Genomic DNA, 27,442 nt, shown 5'->3' with positions numbered 1-27,442 from the left:
ACCTGGGGTGCTGGTTAGGCCCTTTTGCCCTGCTCTTTGGGGGTGGGTCAGTGCTGTCGCTTACCCCTCTGGGACATTCGGTCCTTAGGGTTCTTATTTCTTAGATGGAGAATGGGCTCCATGTTGCACAGCCTTGTCTCCAGCCTTTAAGCCTCTTCTCTCCCGTGGTGGCAGGGGAAGGCCCCGTGCAGCTGCAGGCCTGGGGAGCAGGGACAGGAGGGGGACAGGGATCGGCAGGGAACATGAAGTAGGAGGCACCCTGCTTCCCCTAAGGAAGACTCTGGAAGGTGGGGCTGCACCTTGGACAAGGAACGTAGAGTTGGGGAAGGGCTCCACAAATTACACCAACATCCACAGCACTCCAGTGCCCTGGGCACCTGCCGTACACCAGGTCCCGGGCTTCTGCTCTGAGCTGTTGATGGTGAACTTGTGCAGGGGCTGGTTAAGAATCCGACCCCCTGCCACTCCTCCACACCCCTTACGTTGGAGTGATAGTGCCTCTCACCAAACCACGGTGGCGGGTGCCCTCCCTGCTCTGTCTGGGGCCCCTCCGCTGAGAGGAGGGCTTGCCTCAGCCGCGGGTGCGGTGCTGTTCCCCATGTTTGCGGGTACAGTTCCGTTCCCCAGGTTTGCGTGGGACTAAGGGGCTTCCTGGGATGCCGAACTTCGGGTGCAAAACCTGGGAAGTCCCGAAAGTTGGCCACCCTGCATGCGTGTCTGTGCTGGGCCTTGAAGGCTCTCCTGTTTGAGGGAGACAGGCTCGTAAATGGGCAGTTACAGCAAAGCGAGTGAGTGTAAGCTACAGGTGACCCCAGAGGCGGGGAAGACTCCCTGGCAGAGACTGGTCTAGACTGCGTCTTGTGAGGAGGAAATACAAGCCTTTGAAGCAGAGCAAACAGGACAAGTAGACATGGGAGTGGGAGCAAGTGGGACAAGCAGACGGGCTGTGGGGCTCCAGGGGCCTGTTCCTTCGGGTCCTGTAGACCCACGTGATGGAAATCCCCAGGCCAGCCCGTGTCCCCCTCCCCCCACAGAGGTGCACCACCCTCTGTGGGCCCTGTCCAGGCTGCCCCGGATTTGTGTGCTCAGCCCTGGGAAAGGCTGACCTGGAACCTCCCAATGAGAGAGACTCTGATGAGAAGCCCCTTGTGGGGCCGGTGGGGGCGGGGGCGGGGCAGCGGCAGTAGGAGGCCTTCGACGTGTAGGGCAGGGAATGGGGCCGGGATTGCCCAGGAGGAGTGCGGGGCCTGAGGTCCCGAGGGAAAACTGCTTTGATGGGGGCAAGGGAAGGAGCAGGGAGCGGGGAACTAGTTCTGGAATGTTCCCAAGGTCCTGACTTTGGAGACCTTGCCCACTCTGCAGAGATGGGGCCCTAAGGAATGGAATCCTAGCCCAGACATTGCTGGGTGATGCAGGAAGTGGGTGGCATGTAAGCACCCATTGATGTGCCCTGAGGACTTCGGGTGTCCTGAGGACTTCCAGCCATTGGTTTGGGGGCAAAATGCCCCGGGCTGGACCACCTCAGCCGTGTAAAAACTTTGGCCTGAATTCCAGGCCAAAGAGTCCTGTTAGATGAGTCCCAGGCCGTTCGTCTTGGAGGGCCATCAAAGTCCCAGCTTCTTGGGTGGGACCCAGCAGTTCACTGTTAGACCTCTAGTCTGGACACACTAAGGAATAAAGCAGAGGTCAAACCTGGTCCTCAGAAAGCTCTCCCTGAGGGGCCTGGTGAGGCAAAAGGCGGCGTTTCTCAAAGTGCATTGGGGCCCATGTGTGTCACGGTCTCCTGGGGGCTTATTAAAAAGGCAGTTTGCAGGCCATGTCCTAGAAATACCCAGGGCCCAGGAACCAGCATTCAGAACCCTCTAGGAGGTTCTGCTGCTTAACGCACAAATTCTCTCTTGGGGGTAGCTGCTACTTACTTTAATAAAAGACAAAGTTTTGTGTCAAAGAAATTCATCTCTACTGTAAAATCTCCAGGAGGAGCCTATATCACAGGTTTTCTCGACCTCAGCACAACTGACATTTTGGACCAGATAATCGTTTGTGGTGGGCAGCTGTCCTGTGCCCTGCAGGGTGTTTAACAACATCGCTGGAGACCAAACACTAGTAGTATTCTATAGTTGTGACGACCAAAAACATAAGAATGGCTAGACATTGCTGAATGTCCATTAGACAGGAAAATCCCGCCTCAGAAGGGACTTCCTTATGAATCTGACCCAAGTCCAGTGTGCTGGATGTCCTTCACTGTCCTTGGGGTGACCCCTCCAGGCCAGGCTCTGCCAAGATGGGACCCCGGCCCTCCACACCACTTTCCCGCTGCAGATGGGCCTGAAGCCAGTTCACACCGTCACTCTCCGGGTTGTGATGGGGAGCCAGACCCTTTAATATCTCCCTTTCCCTTTCTCCTCCCCTCCACCCAAACCTCCCAGCTCTTCACTGCTCGCGGGTGCCCCCTGCTCGTGGAGGCCCCTCACATGCAGGGGAGACAGAAAGCAGGAGAAGGACGGCACGGGCTCCCCCCTTATAAGCGATGCTATGTGGCTCCAAGGAAAGGGCATATGTGGAAGAATTCTCCTTTTGTAAAAATAAGTTTATTTCTGTGCTTATTCTAAAGCAAACATAGTTACAGTAGGAAATTTGGCAAGTACAGAAAAATATAAAGAAGTAAAGACAGTCACTCGTTAATTCAACCACCCGGAGAGTCAATGTTGACCCTCACGAGGCTGTTATTACCACCGTGGCTGGTGTGTGGGCAGGGTCCCCACCTGGACAGAACACTTGACCACGGACAATAAAATGCTTTCTGCGCTCCAGGTTAAACGTCTGCTTTATTCAGATCTGGCCGACCGGAGACCCAGGCGGCCCATTGTGCAGATTTCGCCCAGGAGTCTCTCCCTGCCTCGCCCTCCCAAGGATCTGCTCCTACAGGGAGAACATCAGAACTCGTCCTTTATGTCAAAATGGGGCTGGTCTTCGGGCTTGAAGTCCAGGTTGGGGCTGCCGTCCTCGTTGAGAATTCTTCGGGCCGTGTAGCCGACGATGGGATATTTGGCTTTGTACACTTTGGTGAAGACGTCATCCAGGGACTTCAGCTCCTCAGCCGTGAGGCCCGTCTTGAGAGAAAAACCCAAGAAACACAGGGGCGCAGGGTGGGGATGAGGGAACTGTGCTTGGCACTGCCTCTCGCCATCCCTGCCCTACTGTCCCCACCCCACCCCCCGAGTGCAAGGGAAAAAAATATCTCCACAAACCGAATGGACAATTGACTTTTTAAGAAACAATCCTGTGGGGTGGGTTGGGGCGGGGAGGATGTCGGGGAGCAATGACCATTGTGTTTGCTCTTTGACTGATGGAGGAATTTAAGACTCCAGAGAACACCCAGCCTGGGACGGGGCAGGGAGCACCGAGTAGCTCCATTGCTCTCTACACTCCTCTCGTCACAGATTTCTGCTCCCTCCTCCCCGCTAATTTCTTAACATGTTGCTGTAATGTTGCAGCTTAAGAGTTTCACTCATCTGGACACAGTTGGGGTGGATGCCAGACTTTCTGTTGGGATTACACGGACACTGAGGTGGTTTTAGGTAGTGCTTTTGTTTCCTCCTTCACAGGAATCTGAGCATTGGGGAGACTCAGCTTCTCAACCCCGTCCATCCCCTGAGCCACCGAGAGTGGCCAGGGGAGTGGGCCTCAGGGACTAACGACAAACCTGCACGAGGCAGGGTGGCAGGTGCAGGCTGTAAGGGGCTGGGGCTGCCAAAGCAGGTGGGAGCCAAACTGCCAAAAGCTCACTGAGTTTGATCGCAGGTTCACAGCAGTTTGGACTTGACCCCGGGGAGCCGTGGAAGGTTTCTGACTAGGAGTGGCCCAGCAGCACATCTATTTTGAGAGAACAGCTGGCCGCCCTGCCAAGCGGACTGGAATGTAACAAGCCTAGTCAGAAAGCCTTGCCACTGCCCAGAGGTCAAAGAGGCCATGGCTGAGGTGGCGGAACATTTGACAAAGGCTCATCATCTGCTCACAGTGTCATGGGTGAGGTCTGCAGGATCCAGGGACATCTTGGCTACCCCTCTGGTGGCGTCCTTCCCGGCCAAGGCATTGTAGGGGGCTCCTCGTCCGTAAAACTCTGCAGTGGGAGGAAAGAGCAGGAAGTGAGGGTGGATGTGCACGCAGCGCAGCCGGGGGACTGGACGTGGCCGCAGGGGTCGGGGTCTGAGGTCCAACCCGGTCCTAGAAGAGGCCCCGGGCCCGCGGATGGGGACAGCGGAGACATGAAGTCCGACACGCCCCAGCCATCAGTTTGGATTCCACTAATTCAGAATATGGAATAAGTCGCCCATGGAATATGGAATAACTCTCATGCTGGGCTGAGAGGCCATTTTTTAAAAATAATGATCTTTTTTAATCTCTTAAAAATATTTAAAATCCAAACAAGAAAAATGTTTAGTTTTCTTAATGTTACTAGGAGCTAAGTTTATTTCTGTTCACTTATTGGTATCAGACAGTGATCCATTATACAACTACCTCCGTATCCTATGTAGTTACCAGTTCGGAAACCATGAAATAGCATTGAAATGTCCTACAATGCTCTGCGATCCCAACTCTTTGTAACACTTTTCCTCTCACTGCTTCAACTAGGGTATTTGATCCGATAGGAAACGGGAGCCATGGAAGGCTTTTGAGCAGGAGCAAGACAATACAAGGAAAAGCTTTTGAAGCCCAACACTGACAGCGATTGTCTACTCCACCCTAGGGCAGAGGACTTGCCCAGGGTCCCTCCCCATCCTCACCCCTCCACGGCCCACTCTGGACGTAAGGACACGTAAAGCCAAGCCACTTACCCTTCCCAGAAGTGACATCAAACACCACTCCCTTCACTGCCATGTAGATGGGCTGATCTTCCTAGAAAGCAGGAGAGAAGCTGTGAGGGGGAAGCAAAGAGCCCGCTTTGCTGGCTAAGTTAGCAAACACTTCCCACAAGGCTGTGCGCGAAGCAGCCTCCGCAAGCCGGTCCGCACAGAGCTCGCCCCGCCTGCGCAACGTCCTGCCCACTCACACAAGCCTGGGAAAGTTAGACACGCCGTGACAAGCCCACGGTTATACTGTCCTTAAAAAAAAGAAAAAAAAATCAAGAACGGAAACAACTCTATGTAGATAAAAATTCAAAGGAACGTTAAGTGATTATTTGCCATTGCAAATATTCCTTCATCTTCATCAATGTGCACACATGGATGTAATCAATGTAAATGACCCATTTTATATTTTGCTTCTTATAAGTAACATTACTTCATATAGACATTTGCACGCATAGAAATAATCAGAATGGCTGTCACTTCCGCAGCTGTATTTTATGTTAATGATGCTGCATTCCTGTTTGTTTAGCTATTCTGCTATTTTGGGTATTCGGGTTGTTTCCAGTTTCTTAGAACTATGAACAGCAGCATTTTGAATAACTTTCTACAAGTTACTTTCTTATTTGGTGAGTTATTTCCTCGAGGCCTATTTCAATTGGTGAAATTCCTGGGCCAAAGTATATGAACAACGTAATCACCTTTTGTATTTTACCAGTTTGTCCCTCAAAAAACAATTTACCATGCTGGAAAAATACAAGTCCTTCTGTTTCTCCACAACTCTAAGAAATTTTATCCTTTATTTTTTGCTAGTTTCTGGGGTATACAATGTTACCGTATTTCTTCCCAAAAGACAATAATGTAAGAGCAGAGGGCCCGCGGCACGGGCTTTCTGCCTTCCGTGACGTCAGGCTCAGGCTGTGGGGACCGGCAGCTCTAAGACACCCGGGACCCGGCCTTTCCTTCGTGTGCGCCCTGTCCAGGCACAGAGACACCAGCCAGAGGGCCACAGGCCATTGAGGGTGGGAGGCACCACTGTGTGTACAAGAATTTCAGAATCTCCAAGAACATGCTGCTTGACCTTCTCTGGGGTGGACCTTCAGGTTCTTGTCCTCACGGAGCTTAAGGTCAAGTGTTTTCATGACCACGTTTAACAGACAGAATCTGGGGCTCAGAGAAGTTAACCGACCATGCGAAGGAAGCATGTCTCACTGTCCAATAACTTCTTGGGCCTCGGTTTCTCTGACTGTTAGGTAGGGTAACACCTCCTGACCTTGCAGATGCTGAAGGTAGGCATGTAGGGAGCAGCGCTGGCACCACCCAGCCCGGTGAGAGGGTGGTGGTTATCAGCCCCTAATTACCCCTATAAACAGTCCCCAGAACTGCTGTTGACCTGGTGGGTGCCTGCTCTCCCTCTTCTTACTTTAAATGGCGTGACTTAACCAGCGGGTGACTGCATTTCTCTTTGGAGTGATTTACTGCCTTTCCTTCACTGGGATCATTGGTTCTTTGACTTCAGTTGCTCATCAAGCAGGGTTATGTATTTGTCCAGTGTCACAGAGCCAGGGAGGGGCGCGCAGGTTTTGGGACCTGGGGCCTCGGAACCCAAGCCTCAGTCCACTCTCTGGCCTACCTCACCAAAGTGGATACAGCACAAGGACAGTGGCACTGGTCTGTGACTCGGATGGGGTGAGCGTACCCTGGGAAACTCATCCAAAAGACCCGGGACCATGAAGAAAGACACAGGGAGGGGGTCACAGGTACCCAGATGGAAGGGAACTGCAGAACCAGCTGTACAAGCGAGGGCAGGTTTTTATCTTGCCTCTGGGTCTTGGGCTTGTCTTACCAGGTGGCTTTCTCCCTGCCTGTGGCCCAGGAGAGCCATGTATGCGACCATGACAAGCGGACGCAAGAGCAGGGGCAGAGGAAGGAAGGCTTCTTCCACAGCTGGGAGAGAGGCCTGAGCCTGGGTGCGGGCAGGAAGGTGGGAGCCTTCACACCCTCGGGCCCTGTACCAGGGACCAGAGACAGAGCAGAAGGCCCTGACTGACGACTCTTCTCCTCGGAAAAGAGGGATGCTGCTGTGGGCGTTTCTTCCACAGAACTAGCTGGACCCTCCAAGGGGCTAAGGCCAGGTTTTAGTTTTGGTTTTTTTAAACTGCAATGGGCATTGGTAACCTCTTAGTGGATCATGGAATCAACGTTGTGATTTATCAATAGATTTCTTTTTTAATGAAAAAGAAAACAATTTAAAATAGAACAGAAAATAGAAAACATCAGAGTATCACACACAGTACGAAGCAGCGTTGTTTGAGGAACTGCTGGTTCAATGCTGTGCGTGTCCTGGGGTGGGATGCAGCCAAACGTCTACACGCCATCGTTCAAGCGCACAGGTAGAGAGGGCGCCTCACCTCTTCACTCACTCGCCTCTATCAGCAGCCTTCACTGCCTGCACTCTTTAGGTCTGTCCAGAAGGCTCCCTCGGGAGGCGGTACAGTCCTACCCTTCACTGCTGTTAAGTTTTAGAAAAGCGGGAGACAATGTAGCCCCGTGCCCCCTTAGCGCAGATTCCAGGCGGAGCTGGGGGCTGAGCACAGGCAACTTCTGGGACAGTGGGCTCTGAAGAGGCACCAAGGGGGCGGGATTTTCAGCAGCCATTCCAAGAGGGCTCGTTTGTGTCAGAAGGACAAGAATAGCTATTTTTCTACTCCTGTGTGTGAGAGACTCAGAGAGCCACGCTGTGGACACTCTGAGGACCTAAAAGGCCCCAGAGGGGGAAACTGGGTCGGGGCCTCGTGCGGAAGGTCCAGAACGGCTCTGTGAGGGGCACAGCAGCCGGGACCCCCGGCTCCCTTACAGTCTGAAGCATCCACCAGGGACACGACGCACTCCTTCCACGGGTGCCTGAGCTCTGACCACGAACCACGCAGCGGAACGCGGGACAGCACAGGTGGGCCTGTCTCCCTCGGCTCTCATCCAAAAAGGCTGCAGTAGAAGTTAAGACATTCATTGCTAGGCGTTTCAGAAAGCCTTGCTATACAGGTCCACAATCCCACAGGGACACTCGTGGGGGTCAGCTATGTTGCAGAATTCAGAATTTGTCAGATTTTAGAAAGGGATTATAGGGCACATCCCATGACACCTGCAGAAGGTCTAAGGCGGCCCCCCACAATCAATTATACTAATGTCTCCGCGGTAAAGCACGGACAGGCACATTCACACTCAGCAGGATGACTGGACACTGTGAACAGGCTGCGTCAGCCCGACAAGTCCCATCTCCAGGCCTTCAGATCAGGGCAGTTTTGCTGTCAAATGGCTTGTTAAAAAAAATCTTCTGGTTTTCAGAGCTTATTCAATTTCTAAATTGTATAAAAGGGTGGTAGACCCGTTATACTGCCTCTTGCTTGAATCTTTAATAATAAACTAATAAAATAATAGGCGTTAAGATTATTCAGGCTTACTGTGCTAAGACTACACCAGACCTATGCTAAGCACTTTGCATATTACCATCTCATTTAATTCTCACAAAAGCCCTAAAAAAGGGTAGGAGCCCTTTTTATAACCATTATGATGGTCAGTTTTATGTGTCAATTTGGACTGGCTTCAGTATCCAGTTATACAACCAAACTCGTATGGAGGTGTTGCTGTGAAGGTTTTTATAGATGTGATTAACTTCAACAATCGGTTGACTTCTTGTAAAGATTATCCTGGATAATCTGGGTGGGCCTGCTCGCAACAGCTGAAAGGCCTTAGGAACAGAGTTGAGGTTTCCCTAAGGAAGAAGAAATGCCACCCGTGGGCTGCAGCGTCTGCTCCTGCTCAAGGTTTCTAGCCCACCCTCCCTACAGCCGGCCCTTCGGAGTTTAGACCTGCCATGATCACAGAACCCAGTTTCAACTGCCCCCCCCCCCCGTTCTCTCTCTGCCTACGGACATCCCATGGGCCCCTAACCCCAAATATTCTTTCCTTACCCAGTTTCCACCTCAAGCTTACATCTCTCCATCCCTCAGTTAAGTATCAATCAATTATATCAGCTTAAAAAACCAAAGATCTTTTCTCAGTCCCCATCCTGCAGCCCCCAGTACGGCTGTGTCTGGTACCCTGCACAGTAAACTCGGAACTCTCTTTCTCTTCCCTTGGGTTCCGCTCTGGGGGCCCCCCAAGGTTACTCCCATGTTTGGAGATTCACTAGAAGGGCTCAGAACTCAGTGTCAGGTTGTACTCAGAGCAGGATTTATTACAGGGATGCGGTGAGGACACAGAGCCTGCCATAAGGGAAAAGGACACAAGGAGTCAGGAACAGCGATTTTCAACCTTTTCATCTTGAGGCACACAGAGACTAATTACTAAAATCCTTCACACACCAGAAATTATATCTTTTGCCAATCTGACCAAAAAAAAATAGGTATAATTTTGATTCATTCACACTAGATGGCTATTGTTGAGTTGGCTGTTGTCATTTTTTTTTTATTTGACAATCTACGGGAAAAGAGGTCGTGCCCCTGATTAAACAGTTAGGTACTGCATGTTTTAAAAATCCTTGCCACACACCAGCGGAAAATCACTGGTCCAGAAGGTGGTTGCTGCACACATCCAGACTCCTGTATGCTCTCCCTCCTATGAGGCTCACGCACAGCACACTCCTCCCCAGAAACAAATGCAGCAACCCGTGTGCCATGTCTCTGCCCAGGGAAGCCCTTTAGAGACTCAGGCCCAAGGTTTTTACTGTGCTCGGGCCATGTAGGCCCTCTCTGCCTGGCAGTGTTCAATGTAAACACACTGTGCAGAGAGCCCAGACCCAGCCACCCTATCTGTTAGGGAAGTGTGGGACACCCGGAAATCCAGACACCAGCCCAGAGCCACTCTTGCCACAGGCCCTTCAAAGGACAGCAAGCCTGCTAAGTTAACTCTTTGGTGCACAGATTCCAGGACTCTAGACCAGCGGTCCCTAACCTTTTTGGCACCAGGGACCCCTTTTGTGGAAGACAATTTTTCCATGGATGGGGGAGGGGAGGGCGGAGGCGGGGAGGTGCGGGGGATGCTTTCAGGATGATTCAAGCACATTGCACTCAAGCTCACCTCTGCTATGTGGCCTAGTTCCTAACATGCCATGGACCAGTACCAGTCCCTGGCCCGGGAGTTGGGGGTCCCTGTTCTACACCATACAGTTCCCTGCTGTCCCAGAAGATAGTGTCCTTTAACATCTTGTCACAATCCCTGTCTCCCTCCCTCTGTGGTCTCATTAACTCAAGCTTCTTCTAACACAACCTCTCTTAATAATGGTGCCCAAATTCCCATCACTACCTAAGGGCCAGGTTTCCAGGTCCCCTTTCAAACTTGGCCTATGTAAGGCTACTTAACCTAGCGGGGCGGGAGCCCTGGCGAGAGGGTTTTAACAAAAGAATATTGGGTCCCTTCCCCATTCTACCACTGACCGGTGGCACTGAAACCAGAGGGCAGCCGAGTCCAGGGCTAGTGCTGCCTGCCACCACTCAGTCAAAAAGCAGAGACAGGGACGGGGTTATAGTGCGTTTTTATTAACATCAGAGGTCAGCCCTGGCTGGTGTGGCCCAGTGGACTGAGTGCCGGCCTGCCAGTTGGGGCACACGCCTGGGTTGCTGGCCAGGTCCCCAGTGGTGGTGAGTGAGAGGCAACCACACATTGATGTTTCTCTCCCTCTCTTTCTCCTTTGCCCTCCCAATCAATCAATCAATCAATATCAGAGGCCAACAATCTGAGAGGGCGGTGGGTAAAAACCCTAACATCCACCTTCCCCTGAGCTTCCAGAAGCAAGTTCATATAGGGGAAGGGTGGGGACTTGGGAGGGGGAAATCCCTAGGGGGAGCTGAAGGGGAATCTGGCAGCTTCGTCTCCAGCTCCAGCTCGCTCCCTCTTGGTGTTCTCGCGTTCTCTCTCCATTCACAAAGCATTCCTCTCTTTCCAGGAAGCCATGTGGCCAGGAAGCTCTGTATTCTCTGTTTAGGGAGGTATAAACCATTTGCTCTCAAGCGTCCTGGGTTAGGGGAGATAAGGTCTTGTGATTCATCAGCTGGCTGTAAGTTGCTCGAACTGTTTCGCCTTGTTCAATTTTCTTGTCTCAGTTTCTCCATTCCGCTTGCCCAGGAATTTTCCCAGCTTCTTACTCTCCTCTGTCAGCGTGCCTGAGCTTCCCCATGTGTAAAAGCAGGCGGTTGCTTTTTATCAACTCTGAATTGCTCTGGCCCCGTGATTTCCCCCCGCGCCCCCCCCCCCGCTCTGTTCCCCACTGTTCCCCCTCCGCTCTGTGGCCCTGCTCCTGTTCTAGTTCCCACACTTGGAAGCCTTCTTACGGGGTCCCCTCCACCCCAATGGGCAGGTGATTGCGAGGTGTTTCCGGATACCTCCAGACTACTGACTGATGTGGGTGCGTTGCGCGGAACCTGTCTTTCCCCTTCGACCCCCTCCCCACCGCCCTCCTCCCAGCTCCTGCTTAGTCCCAAGGGCGCAGGTAGGAAAAGCGTGTGTGCGGAGTCAGCTGCAGAGGAGGCCTGGGACAGAGGGGCAGGAAAACAGAGTGCAGGGAAGGCTTGGATCACCCGTGGGCGCGCCCTAATCCCGCCTGACTCAGGACCAGGCTTTGATTCCCTGCCTCCCTCCCCTGCCACTCCCCCAAAACCGAGGCAGAAGAAGTGTCTGCGCTCCCCGCCCCCCCCCCCCCCCCCCCCCCCGCCGATGCTAACTCGCTCCAAAAAAAAATGCTGAGGTTCCTTACAGACCACCAGCCAAAATGCGGCTCAAGGGGGCAGCTCGAGAGAAGACAGAGGGAAGAGTGGCGTGGGTCTGCGGTTTGGTGAAGGGCGACGCAGGGCGCTGAGACCGCTGAGGGCCCGCCTTATCCCTGGGCGGCCATCGGGGCCTGGAGAGAACAGGCCCGCGAATCCCGACGCCTCGCTCCGAGCCCTGGCTCCGGGAGGGGGCGCCGCCGCGGCCCAGGTCTCCCCGCTCGGCGTCGGCGGCCGCCGGGTCCCGGGCTCCCTCCGTTCGAGAACGGTTGGCTCCGAGCCCCTCGGCCCGCGCTGCCCCGCGTACCTCCTCCCCGCCGTAGCCGGCCAGCTCCTCCTCGGTGAAGAGCCGCACCGGGGGCCCCCGCTCGGCGGGCCGCGGCGTCTGCCCGGCCCAGACTGCGGGCGGTCCCAGGGCCAGCAGTGCCAGGACCAGGGCCAGCGCGGCCAGCGCGGCCAGCGTTCGCAGCAGCCGCCCAGGCGCGGGTCCCGCCATGCTGAGTGCTGAAGCGGGGCCTGGGTGGCCTGGGTGGCCCGGGCAGCGGGACCCGCGCGCTCACGCCCCCGGCCGGAACCCCGCCCGCCGCCAGGAGCTGGAGTCAGCCTCGCCCGCGCCGCGGGAAACTTGAACTAGCACTATAACCCTGACTCCAAGCTGCGAACTGCAAGTTGAGCCAAAGAGCGATGCAGGTTGCAGAAGTTCCTTGATGGAGTACATAGGCAGCACAATCCGGCATTTCAGCACCTGGGAAGGAATACAGCCGTGGGAAAAAGTAGTTTTACAGTTGTTCCAACGGAAAATAATACAAAAATAAAATAAAATAATAATACAAGAATAAACTCTGTTTCGCGTACTCACAACTGTAACCTACTTTTGTCCATCCTGGTATCTATGAACTAGGACCTCAACTTTATTAATCCACGTGTACTTAGGGCTGATTCTTTTTCTTCTTCCCAGCTGTGTTTAAGTCTCGGATCCCCAAGGGGATTTTTGCAAAAGGTAGGGCAAGGCACAGATATGTACTGAAATAATAACTAACGTTTGTAAATGTATTTAGCATATACTTAATGAAGTCCTTGGGGGCACCTCCCTGAAGAGGACTGACCCACATGGATCTTGCCTTCAGTGGGCGAGATAAGAAGAGAAATACGTAAGTAGCATGTTGGATGGCAACAGAAACCGGCGCGGGGGGGTGGGGGGGCGGAGGGCGGGGGCGGTGGGGATTAAGCAGGGCAAAGAAACAGGGAGCACTCGGGGTTGCAATTTTAAATTGGCTCACCAGGGAAGGCTCCACCGAGAAGGTGCTATTTGTATAAAATCCTAAGGGAGGAGCGGGAGGTGGTCTCCAAGGGAGAAAAATCCCTGGAAAGGGAAAGTCAGGTGCATATATGCTGAGGAAGGAGAGAGCCTGCTTGATGGAGGAACTCCCAGGAGGGAACAGCGGTAGGAGACTAGTGGGTAAGGGAGTAAAGGGAGCTGAACAGGGCATAGATTTCATGGGGCCTCACGTCTTATTTTTAAGGCTTCGGCTTTTATGCTGAGAGAATGAAACGGGGATTAGTGAAAACGTCCACAGAAATCGCTGTTGTTGTACTGAGAATACACCGACGCCGGGAGCTACCGCAATAACCCAGGCGAGGGATAGTGGTGGCAGCAAGGGAGGTAGGGAAAAGAGGGTGAATTGCTACCTGTTTTGAAGGTGTGGCTGATAGGATTTGCTGACGGATGAGACAGGGGGCTCTAAAGAAGGAGAGACAGAAAGGAGTCAAGGGTCAACCTGAGGGTGTTGGCTGGGACCACAGGAAGAATGCAGTTGCCACTTAGTGTGCAAGGTGTGATGGTTGGAGGAACTAGTTTGGGAGGAGAAGACACTCAGAGACACATACTTAAGGAGAAGAATCAAAGCAACAGTTGGCTGTATGAGTCTGGAATTGGAAGTGCTTTGGCTAGAGATATATTTTGGAATCAATGGCTTACACGTTGTATTTAAAGCCACAGAGTGAAGAAGATTGCTAAGGAAGTGTGGATGGGGAGGAGGAGGGGACCAGGGACTGCATCCCTGAGCCCTGCCAACATTTCGCGGTTGAGATGACCGGCGAAGGAGACCAGGGCAGGGCTTGCTGCGTGCCAAACTCTGGTTCAGTGCTTTTACCTGTGTCAACTCATGCCATCCTCACAACGACTTCGTGAAGTAAGAATATTATTATCGCCCATTTTACAGAGCGTGAAGCTGAAGTGCAGAGAGTTTAAGTGCTTTGCCCAAGGTCACACAGTAGTAGGTAGCAGAGCCAAGACCCCAGCACAGGCCCTGTATCCTAGAGTCTGCTCCTAACCACGAGGCCACAACCCCCCAGGGACTGTGCCACGTTTCCATATTCAACAGAATTGGCTTCTCGGGCAGAGCGACCTAAACAGATCTGTCCACAAACCCTCTGAGTCTCAGTGTCCACATTAGTAACATTAGTAACAGATCGGCCTGCCTCCTTGAAAGGATTGCATCTGAACTAAAAACAGAATGGACTCAAGAGGCTGTGTGAGCTACGGCATGCAGTATCTGTGTCACACGGTGTCACAGGAGCTCCAGGATAGAGAGGCCCTTCTAAACCCTTGAATAGGGTATCATCCCCGTCCCAATGCATCGTGTTCCCTGATAACATCCCTGGCACACTCTGTGCCACTCCTCTGCTTGAGCCCTTTCTCTCTGTGCAGTTCTATTTGTTAGCAACTCCTTTGAGCTAAAAGATACTCCCTATAATCTCTGCTGATCAGATCTAGTGTCCTCCTCCCCAAGATCCTGAGTACGAGCCTATAATTCAACGCTCATACGCCCTTGGGTTCCTCCAGACGCCCCCCTGATCGCCCCTGTCTACTCGAACCAGGTTTGTTTTTCCAAGCAAATCAGTCGGTCACCCGCAAGGAACACAGAAACTATTCTAAGTAAAAGAGTGACTGTAATGCAGGGAGTTGGTTACGCAGGTGATAGAAGAGGCTGAGAAGCAACCCAATGGCTAGGAACAGCGGGAAGATTAGCAACATCCTGCCCCCGGAAGGGAAGAGGTAGTGGTGCTAGAGACTGGGGGCCTGGATCACCTGGCTGAAGCCAGAACCACAGAACGCCTTCGTGGCAGGGGCTGGGGCCATGGAGGGAAGCTGCAGGGGCAGACCGCAAGGGAAAGAAAACCCTGGCTTCTCCCCTGCCCTCACCCCTTCCAGCCCCCAACAGAGCTTCTTCTTGACTGAACCCGGTGGAAACTCAGCCCGCAGGGCCAGCTCCTGCAACCCAGAGCGGAGAGACAAGGACCACATCTGAGAAAAAGCAAGCCCGGGATTGGCTCAACCCACCCTGCACCATCAGGCCTCTGTCTACCCCTCTGAGTCTGTCTCCTATATGACCCTCCAGCCACCTTGCTTTCTGCTTGGGTTCCAGCCTGGACCTTTGTACTGTACTGGTGCCTTTTGTTTGGGGTGGAAGTCATCATGTGCGGGCTCCTTCTTGTCGTTCAAGTCTCAACTCACAAAGTCACTACCATTCTGAAGCCTCTTGAAGGGCATGGGATAAAGCAGCGCCTCTGCACAGCTTCCCTAGCGCTCTCCTTCACATGCCACTGTGTGAAGGTACTTTGCATGTTTATTCAAATGACTATTTAAGTACCAATACAGGTCAGGCACTGTCAAAGGCCCTGGGATACAGCGATGAATAAAACACAAGAGGACCCTGCCTTCATGTAAATTACATTCTAGTGCAGGGAGACCGCAAAGAAATGAAAGTCAGAAGGTGATACTTGTGCAGGAGAAAAATAAAGCAGCATAAGGGACTTGCTGGCAACGGAGTTTTAACAGGATGCTCAGAAGAGGCATCCCTGACCAGGTGATATTTAGAGAAAGACCTGAAGGGAGTGAGGAAGAGAGCCGTACGCATGCGCAGCACAAGAGCACCCCAGGGACCGGGCACAGCCAGTGCGAAGGCCCTTAGACTCAGCACCTTGAGGCTGAGACAGTGAGGGGAGGAGAAATAGAAAAGGTGGGGGCTGCAGGACAGAGCCGATTGGGCCCTGTAGGCCGCTGTGAACGAGGACTTTGGCTTTCGTTGGAGCAGAGGACTGGCATCACCTGACTTTGTTTAGCAGGTTCTCACCGGCTGCTGTGTTGGGAATAGGCCATAGGGTCCAAGGGTGGAAGGAGAGGGACCAGCTAGGAGGCGACCGCAAATAGTCCACAGGACATGCCGCTGGTGTGTACCATCACCAGGGCGGTGATGGTGGCGGGGGTGAACTATGGTCAGTTTCTGAATAAGTGTTTAACGTAGAGCCAGCAGGATTTGCTGATTTAGATGTAGGGCGTCGGAGAAGGGGGGAACCAAAAATGACTGCAGAGTCTGGTCAGAGCCGATGGGAGGATGGAGTTTAGGACAGTGAGGAAGGCAGGCAAGGGAGCGGATCTGGGATAGGAATATCAATAGTTCAGTTTTGAACCTTGCAATAACTAGTAACATTAACATACGACTTACCCAAGTGCTTTACATCTGATGACTCAGTTAATCCTCTCTGAGCTCTCTGAAGTGGGTAGTAGTAATACAGCAGACCCTCAACTAACGTTTCATTCAGAGTCGTCATTTTGTTCTTGTGTTGAAATGCCATGGAAACTTAACTCTTGTTTGTATCAATAGCCTGTGGTAAAACAGGGTTCAATTTATGTCATTTCGCTTAAAGTTGCAGAACCTTTTGACGGTGTTAAGCAATGACTCCCTGTATTCTCCTTTTATATATGAGGTCACTGAGGCACGGAGAGATTAAGTAAAGTTCCCACAGAGCTGATAAGTGCCAGAGCTGAGACTTAGAGCCAGGCAGCCTGGTTGCCAGGCCCACACCTGCAGCAGCCACCCTCTGCTGCGGCGGGCACACGTCCAGCAGAGAAGGCGCCGAGGCAGCTGGACGAGTGAGCCTGCACGCAGGGGGGAGCTGGAGGAGTTATTCACTGCATGCGGTTGAGAGTTGTGTCCATTTCCTAGGACTGCCGTACCCAGGTACCACAAACGAGGTTGCTTCAAATAACGGAAGTGTATTCCCCTGTGGTTCTGGAGGCGAGGAGTTCGAGATCAAAGTGTTGGCAGGGCCATGTTCCCTCCGAGACCCTGGATAGAATGCCTCCTTGCCCCTTATAGTTTCTGGTGGTGGCTGGTGAGACTTGGGACTTTCTGCCTGTTGCTTAGCCAAGGACAGAACCTGGCCGCCCAGGCTGTGACCTGTAACCAGCAATAAATGGCTGAGGCCACCCTGGCTTACAGCTGCATCGCTGCCATCAGCTCCTGTCATCACAGGACGTTTTCCTTGTGGGCCTATCTTCACGTCATCTTCACTAGCTTACATCTTTTTGTAAGAACATAAGTCATAAGAGATGTGGCAATCACCTCACTTGGTATGAACTCACCTTAACTAGTTGCATCCGCAACAGTCCTATTCCAAATTAGGTTACAGTCTCAGGTGCCAGGGGTTAGGACTTCAACATGTCTTTTAGGGGGACAGCGTTCAATCCGTAACAGGACTCTTTAGGGTATAAATACCAATTCAAACCATGAGACTAGAGAAGACCACTAGCCCCTAGGGAGTGAGAAGAAAGGGGATCGAAGATCTAGCTTGAGGATTGCCACCCTGTAGAGTCGAGGCAGTGAGGACACACCACCGAAGAAGACTGAGGAGGAACAGGGCATATGGTGAGAAGCAACCTGGGGGTGTGTGGGGTCCTGTAAGCTACAGGAGGAAAGTGTACAGGGAGGAAGGACGCTCAGCTGAGTCTAACACAGCTGAGAGATCAAGAAAGAGGAGGATGGGGAGATGCGCATCTGCTTTGACAACTCCGAGACCATTCGTGAGCAGAGCAAGCACCACTTCTGTGGAGTGGCCAGCATGAAAGCCTGACTGGGGTGTGCTTGAGGGGATGGAAGGAAAGGACCTGGGGACAGCACGTACAGAAAATTCTATTTGTGTTCATAGATGTCTCTCCACCGTAGCATGGAAGAGCCGCAAGAGCAAGGACCTTGGAGTATCCTATTCATTTGGCATCCCAGTGGCCAGCGCATTGTATTTGTTAAACCATGCTGAATACTGTGCTGGTCAGTTTCTCCTTCTAATATGGGAGCCCATCATTTTCCAGTTTGGTCACATCAGCAAAGAGTAAAGGGAAATGATAGGGCTGAAGTAGGTTTCTCTGGCTCCTTCCAGCTCTAAGATTCTATTGTATGACTTGTTCTGTCAACCACCCTGGTATTAATACAGTAAGGAAATTAATGAGTTGTTTGTTTTGGCAAACAAGTGTTAAATGTAATGGCTGGAGGAAATGTTCCAGTCATCACAAACCACTGTTGAGTGCCTACAATGTGTTAGGTGCTATATGTACTGTCACGTTTAATAAACAGATGTGGAGCAGGGCGCCTGGGATGGGAGGGTGGTCAGGAGAGGCGACGGAGGCCTTCACGGCAATGCTCTGGGAGGTCCAGGCTGCTCTCATGTGCTCGCTGCTACTGTGGTTGCCGCGGAAGAAGGAAGAGCTCCTGAGTGTCCTGCATGCGGGGGTGGCAGAGCTGCAGCTGCGCCGGCACAGGGCAGCATTCACTAAGGCATAAGCACCCTCTATCTGCCTCATGCCTCAGCAGCCCAGGGCAGCCACACAAAACCGCTGTTCAGGAGGTGGGGGGAAGGGGGAGATGTGGGCCTTGGGTCCACCCCACCGCATTCAGGGCGCCAGGCTCCTGTTGCGGTGAACAGCGCTGTGAGAGCGGAGCGCTCAGGGCATTGCAAGACCTGCGGGAGGAGGGCAGAGCCAGGACAGGAACCCTGAGGCCCCGCATGCAAGTGGCTGCCCAGGGATGATGGACGAACTTGGATTCTAGAGCCCATTCCTGGATTAACTAATCTCTTGATCATCGCCCCCACCCGGCCCCATGCTTTCTGAAACAAGGTATCTCGGTTTTCTCATCTATAAAACAGAAAGAATAATGTCGCCCTTACACGGGTCCTTGCAGGATCAAGGGCATAATGTGCGTGAAAGTGCTTTTAACATAGCAGGTGTTCACCAGACATTTATTACGGCTATAAACCACCAGGCCAAGCTTCCTCTTGCAATGATAAACTAGGCACTCCTACTCATCTGACCTGGCCCACGTGTTTCGCTTTCCGCTAAGTTTCTCTGTCCCTGTCCCCTTCAACAAAGAGGAAGTGAGAGATGAAGAGAGCACGTCCTTCTAACGCCGGGGTTATGCGTGTCTTCTTTTAGGTACTCGCCGGCTTCGCCACCCCTTGGGTGCTGAGGAGTGCCCTCTGCCCAGAACTACATTTCCCAGCAACCCTTTCGCGGTCCCACCCGCGGAGGAAGCAAGGCGCATGCGCCGAGTGCCGCTCCGCCCGGCCTCGGGACCGCCCCTCCGAACCCGTTGTACTTCGCGCAGCCGGCAGGTTCCTGCGCTGCCTGTTCAGTCCTCGGTCCGCTACTTCTCCGCGGCGGAGCGGGTTCTGGTGTGCCTTAGCTCCGGTCAGTGCCATGATCCGGCAGGAGCTCTCCACATCCTACCAGGAGGTACAAGGCTGGGAGTGTGGGGCGCGGAAACAAAGTTTCCTGTGAAGCAGAGGACTCGGGTACCAGGAGTCCGAGTGGGAGGGGTGAGGGGGGCGTCGGGGCGCGCTTCCGAGGAGCGGGTGAGTGCGTCAGGATGGGGGTCCCCGCGTGCGGACGTTCGGCAGAGCAGGAAGGAAGCAGGGCGCCCAACCTCCTCCGGATGCTGCGGTCACTTGGCAGGAGCTAGGGCCCCGGAGCCGCGACTCCTAACCAGCAGGTGAATGATTAAAGCCTCATCGGACTCAGGCAGCAACGCGGCGGGCCGGGAGAACCCCGCGTGGCCTCGAGGATCCCGGTGTTATTTGCAACAAGTGGAAGCGCCTGCGCCCTGCTCGCAGCTGGAGCGGATGCACGGTGGGCATCAGCCCTCCTCCCAGCCCAAGGCCGCGTGGCCGCTGCAGCTGTTAATGATAGGGATGATTACATCTTGTTTTAGCGGCCGCCTAACTTTGAAGATACGTTTTCACCGACGTAGTCTCTTCTCTCTTCACTACGTCTTTCTCTCCGGTCTCACCTCCTCCCACGACTTTGTAACTATCACTTTCAAGTTCTTTGTCTCTTTCTTATCTGCCCTGAGCTACAGGCTGCCATTGCAGCTTTTCCCTCAAACCAGCTCTTCCTTCTGACTCCTGCTGCAACGACTGAACTGCTCGCCTTCTCCTCCTCTCAAGTCCCAAACCTCGGTCATCTTCCTCCCCTGTGCCCCTCACGGTGTCCCCCTCACTTGCCAAGGACTGGCAGTACCACATCTTCAGTTCTCCGGTTTGTGTCCCTGTGTCTGCTCTACCCACCTGAGTGTGATACCGTGTTACCGCCTGTTCCTTTTGGCCTCTCCCTGTGCAGATTTGCTTTGAGGCCCTGCCTTAATCCCAGAGCATTCGTTTTTTCCATACACCTGATGTTGGCCTTGGTCCCCTCAGAACAGTCCAGACTTCTCAGCGAGATTTTAACGCTCTGCCCCGCTCAGCGACTGTATCCCGCGTTACCTTCACCACCTCCTCACCCACCTAGGTTCTGGCCACACCTGGAAGCTCACTGTTTACAATGTGCTCCTGCTTCCTGGCCTCTATGCCTGTGCTCCCACCATTTCTCCTCCTTTAACCCTCCTCAAGCTCATTGGTTCAAATCCCCTCATCATTCAAGGGGAGACTCTCAAATCCCACCTGCTCCATGGAGACTGACTGCCCAGACGAGCCTAGCATTCTGCCTGCCCTTCTCAGTTCAACTTGCTGCTGTCTTGCTCAACACTGATCAATATGATGTACATTTTTCCCTTTGTCAGTGACAGTGTGGCATACACAAAACAGGTGGCTTAGCCCGGCAGTACAAGGGGAAGCTGAGTTAGAGTCAGGTGAGATTTGCTGAGCCTGGCCGGCCATTTTTAGTGTGGGACCTGGGCTGGAATTTGACTTTGGGACAGCTTTTTCTGTTTCTCCTACCATCATCTTTATCTCATCTCATTCTTGTATCTGAAAGTAGCCTGATGGGTTTTTAACAAGTGCTGTGGATTCTGTGGCCTCTAGATTTCATGTCCTTGAAGTGGGGGAATCCTGGGAATGAGTTGTGTCTTTCCCTGACTCTGAAGGTTTTCAGGTTTATAGGAGGGAGACCATAGTGGGTAAGTACTAGGACTTTGAAGTCAAAAACCCCATGTTTCTATCTGGTCTCTGCCTCTTGCTGTTTGTGTGACTTTTGTCAAATCATTTAAGTTCTCTGAGACTCAGTTTCTTCATCTGCACAATGAAGATAATGATAGGCCCCATCTCCTAGGGTTCTGAGGGTTAGATGAGTTGGTATGTGGAAACTGCTTGCTTAGCTCAGTGCCTGGCAGGTGAATGAAATAATAGGTCTTGTTAACAGGGTGTGTGCAGCTCCTGCTTCTAGGGAGCTTTGGTGTCCCTGGTTTTATAGGACCGTGTTCCTCACCATGCGCATTTAGCCTGCAGTATCTCCTTACTTAGCAGGGCTCCTAAAATGTTCATTAAAATTTAGGCAGTTATCCTGCTTGCAGGGGCAAGGCCAAAAGTAGAGTCAGTCAGTATTTGGGGGCACCTCCATGGTGCAAGGCACTGGAGGGACGCTTCTCCTTTCTTTAGTGACCTGTTCTGCAGTCCTTGTCTCTCACCTTCAGAAGAAGGTGGCCTCCCGCAGAGTGGCCTGCATCTTTCTTGCCTGGATCATTCTGAGAGTGGTCCTAGCTCAGAGTCAGGTTTTTTTTTTTTTTTTTTTTTTTAACTGAGGGGAGACTTTGGCTTTAGGGGATGCGGTAGCTGAGAATTCGGCCAGCGCAGGCCAGGAGGTGGTTTCGTCGCAGCCGCAGGGAGTCAGGAGGGGACCTGGGTGAGGCTGCACCTGGGTTAGGCGTGGATCAGAGAACTTCGAGCCTTCCTGGGACAAACATCCTCTCTTCCCTTTGGCCAGCAAAAGCTCCGGGGACTTCCTGAGCTGTGTGCTCCCGCTAGGGGCCTGGGTCTGTCTCTTGCAGCTGTCGCCATCTTCCCAGCCCTCTTCTGCTTTTTCTTTTCTTTTGGGACTGGAAGGCTTTAAGCTGGGAGTTTTAACTGATTGTAAGGGGCAGGAGTAGAGGAATGGAGAGGAACCTTCAGGAATAATAGATGCATAGAGCTTTATTTAACTCATGCCCCTTGGCAATGAATTTCTAATGAAAATGTTGAGACGGTCAGCATGTCCAACGTGCACCTAAGAAAATACTTGGGAAAGCTCTCCCCTCCCCCTTTCATCCCAGTTCAGTGACAGCTGCTGCTCCTCTCTAGCCTTGACCTCTCCTGCCCCCCTTCTTTACAGAGACTTGTTGGTTATCATTGAATCCTTTCTGCCTGCCTGCCCTCCTCAGTGGCATCATTTCCCCCAATTCGACAGGCGAGAACACTGCGGGAGTGAGGTTGAGGTTGCCCGTTTACTGGCTGCTAATGAACGTCTGCATCCGAAATGGACTGGCCCTCCCCACTTTGTTCTCTGCCATTTGTGGCCTGAGTGGGTGAACTTTAGCCAGAGTCCTGGAAGGCTCACTGTTCCCTCTTCTTGCTCAGCAGACTCTAAGCTGCATTTCCTCCTTCCCTGGGAAGTGGTTAAGATCATGGGTTTGGTACTAGGTTAGCTTGGATTTTACTCTGTATTTATCGCCATGGAAAGTGTTGGGTTGAATTGTTACCCCCCTAAAAAAGATATGTTGAAGCCCTAACCCCCAGTACCTTACAGCGTGACCTCATTTGGAAATAGGGTCACTGCAAATGTGAATTAATTAAAATGAGGTCACACTGGAGTAGGGTGGGCCCAAATCCAATATGAATGGTGCCCTAATACAAAGGTGACGGTGTGAAGGAACAGAGACCCCACATGAGGCTGGAGGCAAGAGGCTGGAGATGGGGCACATCTACAAGCCAAGAAGCGCCCGCCAAGGGTTGCCGGCCATTACTGGAAGCTGGGGGGGATGCAGGGGGGCAGGGGGGCACAGGGCAGAGCTCCCGATGGCCCTCAGAGGAACAGCCCTGCCAGAACTCGGAGGGAACACATTTCTGTTGTTTCCTGCCACCCAGTTTGTGGTGCTTGATCTGGCACGAGTGTATAAGGAAGTTGCTGGAGTTTTCTGAGCCTGGATCCCTATCTGTAGAATTGGTATACTACCCTGCCTAGATCATGTGATTTTTTTTTTTTTTTTTTTAATGATTAAGTGAGAAGAAGCTTCTGCTTTCTTACTTTAGTCTGGAAAAGCAAGGCTGGTGTAGCTGACCTGCTTGCCCTCTTTGTTCTCCCTTTAGCTGAATGAGGAGTTGGATCAGGTGGTTGAGAACTCAGAGCGAACAGACGAGCAGGAAAAGGAGAGAGTCAAAGTCCAGGGTTCAGGAATCTTACCAGGTAAGCGGGTTCAGGCTGGGAAAACGGTGTGCGCTGCTGCAGCCAGAAGCCCCAGGTCTGGCACCCCGCCCGCTGTGTACTGTGGGACAGGAGGAGCCCCCCCTGCCTTGCACCCTGGTGTCAGGTCTCAGGTATTGCCCTAGTTTTTAAAGCTATACATATTTAACCAGCCTTGGGACAGAGGCTGTGCCTGGGCTGGTATCTGCTCTTTTCTGTACTCCAGTTTGAGCCAGTTCCTGAGACGAGGTTTTTGGATACAGCAGCGAGGGCTTTGGGCATCTGCTCTTCTATTAGATTTTCTCTAAAAAGTGGGTAGTAGTTGAACCTCTAATACCTGGGTCACTTCCAAGAGCCCTCTGGAAGAGTATCTTGTAGGCACCACCTGTTGGCTCTCAGACCTCTTCATTATAGTCTCCCAGCTGGGTGAACAGGGTCCCATGTCAGTCAGGTGGCATCTCATGGAGCCTTGCAGTAACTTCTCACACTGTTGACCACTTCTTCCTTCTGGATACACGCTCTGCTCCCTTAGCTCCTGTAATGTATTACTCCTCAGATCAGTCTGCCTTGCAGTCATCCGCCAGCTCCTGGGTGTTAAATGGTTGTCACAGACCCCCTTCTCTTACTTGCTAGTGGGTGGCATCACCCAGGCCCCTTCCCCTGTTTCAGTCATGCCTTGCACACGTGTACGTGCCATGTTTACACCTCTCGCCCTGAGGTGACCTGTAAACTCCAGGTTTGTGTATCCTGTATATCCAGATGTCCTGGTGATAGCTCTGCTTAGGTGTTCCAAAAGTACCCTAAATTCCACTCAGTCAGTAAAACGGAGTGCCCTGGCTGGGTAGCTCAGTTGGTTGGAATGACGTTCCAGCGCACCAAGGTTGCAGGTTTAGTCCGTGGTCAGGGCACATAAAACAATGAACCAGTGAAAGTGTGAATGAGCGGAACAACAAAAAGCGATGCTTCGCTCCCTCTCTCCCTTCCTCTCTCTCTCTCTCTCTCAAATCAATAAAACCACAAACTCTACTTAAAAAAAAAAAAAAAAGAGGTGGTCCACAACAAGTTTTCGTAAGGATATCAAGAAATTAAAACCCCCATACATTGCTGGTGGGAATGTAAAATGGTGCAGCTGCTGTGGAAAACACAGCGGATCCTCAGAAGGTTAAATGCAGAGTTATCCTGTGGCCCAGCAATTCCAGTCCAAGGTATATACCCAAGAGAAATGAAAGCTTACATCCATCCAGAAACTTGTACAAGAATATTCATAGTAGCATTATTAGTAATAGCCAAAAGATTGCAACAACCGAGATGTCCACCAACTGATGAATAGATAAATGAAATGGTATATTAATATAGTGGAATATTACTTGACAATAAAAAGGAATGAACTGATATATGACACAACATGGAGAAACCTTCAAAACATAGTAAATGAGAGGTGAAAGGTGAGACACAAAAGGCCACACATTGAATGATTCTGTGTATAAGAAATGTCCAGAATAGGCAAATCCGTAAGACAGAAAATAGGTTATTGGTTGCCAGGGACTAGGGAGAAGGACTACTAAAGAAGGGGCGGAATTTCTTCTTGGGTCATGAAACTGTCCTGTGATTAGATAGTGGTGATGGTCACATACCTTGTGAATGCACTAAGAATGATGAAATAGATGCACTTTAAAAGGGTAAATGTTATGGTATGTAAATATAGCTCAGAAAACAAATCACTAAAGGAAAAAAAAAGAAGACAAAGAGTTCATTCTTTGCATTCAGAAGTCATCTTTGCCCAGCGCTTCCTGTAGGGCGGGGCGCCGCAGGGTATGGCAGGCAGCCGGCTCCCCTCCCTCTGAACGGGCCCACGTTGGTTCCAGGACCGGAAGTGCTCATCGCAGGTCCCCGTCACGGCCTGACTGACAGTCTGGGGCAAGTGTGAGTTCTTGAAGCAATCATGTTGTCGATTTTACAAAACTTAAAAGTTATCTTTCCCAAGAAAATTCTTGTGTGTTATTTTTGTTTTTCTAGTACCTTGAGTTGGTATCCCTATTAAGGATAAAAAATTATTTTATTTCTTAATTACAGTTGGCATTCAGCAGTGTTGTGTATTAGTTTCAGGTGTATAGCATATAAACATTCACAGAGTTTACAGAGTGTTCCCTTTGGCACTTCCGGTACCGACCTGGCACTGTGGACAGTTACTACAGTGTTGTTGACTGTATCCCCCGTGCTTTACCTTATATCCCCTGCCTGTATTGTAACTGTCAGTCCTTCATAACCCCATCACCGAACTACACCCTGCCCCCCAACACCGATCCCCTCTGGCCTCTGTCAGTTCTCGCTTTCTGTAAATCTATTTCAGTTTTGTTAGTTCATTTTGTTCATTAGGTTCCACATGTAAGTGATATATATGATATTTGTCTTTGGCTTATTTCACTTAGCACAATAATCCTCTAGGTCCATCCATGCTGTTGCAAATAGTAAGATTTCATTCTTTCTTATGGCCAAGTAATATTCCATTGTACCACTGCCTTTTTATCCACTTGCCTATTAATGGGCACTTGAGTTGCTTCCTATATCTTGGCTATTATAAATAACACTACAATGAACATGGGGTGCATATAGTCTTTTGAATTGGTGTTTGGGTTTCTTTGGATGTATGCCCAGAGTGGAAATGCTGGATCATAAAACAATTCCATTTTTAATTTTTTTTTGAGGAAGCTCCACACTATTTTCCGCAGTGGCTGCAACGATCTGCATTTGCACTAGTGCAGTGGGGTTCCTTTTCTCTTCATCTTCGCCAGCTGCTGCTGTTTGTTGATTTATTAATGGTAGCTTTTCTGACAGGTTTGAAGTGGTATCTTCTTGTGGTTTTAATTTGCATTTCTCTGATGATTGGTGATGTTGAGCATCTTTTCATAATGTCTATTGGCCATCCGTATGTCCTCTTTTGAGAAGCATATATTCAGGTCCTCTGACCATTTTTAGTGGGGTGTTTTGTTTTTTGGTGTTGAGTTGCCTGAGTTCTTTATTAATTTTGAATATTAACCCTTTATCAGATGTGTCATTGGAAAATAGTTCTCCCATTCTGTAGGTTGTCTTTTTGTTTTGTTGGTTCCCCTTGCTGTGCAAAACCTTTTTAGTTTTTGATGTAGTCCCATTTGTTTATTTTTTTTGTTTCCCTTGCCCAAGAAGCTCTGTCAGAAAAAATATTGCTAAGAGTGATGTCCTTGATTTTACTGCTTATGTATTCTATGAATTTTAGGGTTTCAGGTCTTGCATGTAAGTCTTTAATCTATTTTGAGATTATCCTTGTGTGTAGTATAAGAAGGTGGTCTAGTTTCTTTTTTCTTTTTTTCTTTTTGCATATATCTGTCCAGTTTTCCCCAACACCATTTATTGAACAGACTGTCTTTACCCCATTGTATGTTCTTGCTTCCTTTGTCAAAGATTAATTGACCATGTAGGTGTGGGTTTATCTCTGGGCCCTCTGTTCTGTCTGATTGATCTGTGTGTGTGTTTCTATGATAGCACCATGCTGTTTTTGATTACAATAGCCTTGCAGTATGGTTTGGTGTCAGGTAGTGTGATATCTCTTTTTTTTTCCTTTTTCAAAATTGCTATTCAGGGTCTTCTGTGTTTCCATACACATTTATGGGTTATTTGTTCTAGTGCTGTGAAAAACGCCATAGGTATTTTGATAGGAATTGCATTGAATCTATAATTGCTTTGGGTACTATGGACATTTTAATGATGTTAATTCTTCCTATCCATGAACACAGATTCTGCTTCCATTTATAACTATCTTCTTTGATTTCTTTCTTCAGTGTCTTAGAATTTTCTGAGTACATGTTTTTTACCTCAATGAAATTTATTCCTAGGTATTTTATTACTTTTTTATGTAAATGTGATTGTTTTCCTTAGTTTTTCTTTCTGATAGTTCATTATTGATGTATAAAAATGCAACACATTTCTGAATATTTATTTAGTATCCCGCTAGTTTACTGAATTCATTTATTCTATTAATTTTTTGGTGGAATCTTTAGAGTTCTCTCTATATAGTATCATGTCATCTGCAAATAATGACAGTTTTACCTTTTTCCAATTTGGATACCTGTTATGTCTTCTTCTCTGATTGCTGTGGCTAGCCTAGTACATTGTTAAATAGAGTGTTGAAAGCAGATGTCCCTGTCTTGTTCCTGTAAGGGAAATGCTTTTAGTTTTTCCTCTTTGTGATGTTGGCTATGAGTTTGACTTATGTGGCCTTTATTACATTGAGGTGTGTTCCCTCTTTCCCCTCTGCTGTGAGTTTTTATCTAAAATAGGAACTGGATTTTATAAAATGCTTTTTTTTTTTTTTGCAT

The 27,442-nt window shown here is 50.7% G+C and overlaps 2 protein-coding genes across 3 annotated transcripts in view; one reads left to right on the top strand and one right to left on the bottom strand.

The window, feature by feature from the left end:
• Nucleotides 1–2,587: 2,587 nt before the first annotated feature.
• On the bottom strand, nt 2,588–12,200 carry NENF (neudesin neurotrophic factor). Its single transcript, XM_054587520.1, has 4 exons — nt 11,916–12,200; nt 4,839–4,899; nt 4,020–4,123; nt 2,588–3,113 (listed from the first exon to the last, which is right to left on the bottom strand). The coding sequence occupies exons 1-4, from the start codon at nt 12,102–12,104 to the stop codon at nt 2,937–2,939; spliced, it is 531 nt and encodes a 176-aa protein (XP_054443495.1). The 5' UTR covers nt 12,105–12,200; the 3' UTR covers nt 2,588–2,936.
• Nucleotides 12,201–19,034: 6,834 nt separating this feature from the next.
• PACC1 (proton activated chloride channel 1) overlaps nt 19,035–27,442 on the top strand; it is a 36,136-nt gene continuing 27,728 nt past the window's right edge. The window contains exons 1-2 of one of the 2 annotated variants that reach the window (XM_054587614.1): nt 19,047–19,178; nt 22,997–23,093. In XM_054587614.1, the coding sequence (XP_054443589.1) occupies nt 19,143–19,178; nt 22,997–23,093 (133 nt within the window). In that variant the 5' untranslated portion in view covers nt 19,047–19,142. Of the gene's footprint in view, nt 19,179–22,996; nt 23,094–27,442 lie in introns of both variants that reach the window. The other variant, XM_054587615.1, reaches the window with a different exon arrangement.

The sequence above is a fragment of the Pteronotus mesoamericanus genome, unplaced genomic scaffold, assembly GCF_021234165.1.
Source record: "Pteronotus mesoamericanus isolate MK-2021 breed Mesoamerican mustached bat unplaced genomic scaffold, CSHL_Meso_final scaffold_1186, whole genome shotgun sequence".
Lineage (NCBI taxonomy): Eukaryota > Metazoa > Chordata > Mammalia > Chiroptera > Mormoopidae > Pteronotus > Pteronotus mesoamericanus.
The sequence above is the reverse complement of the archived record's forward strand: the minus strand, read 5'-3'. Positions and strand labels throughout refer to the sequence as shown.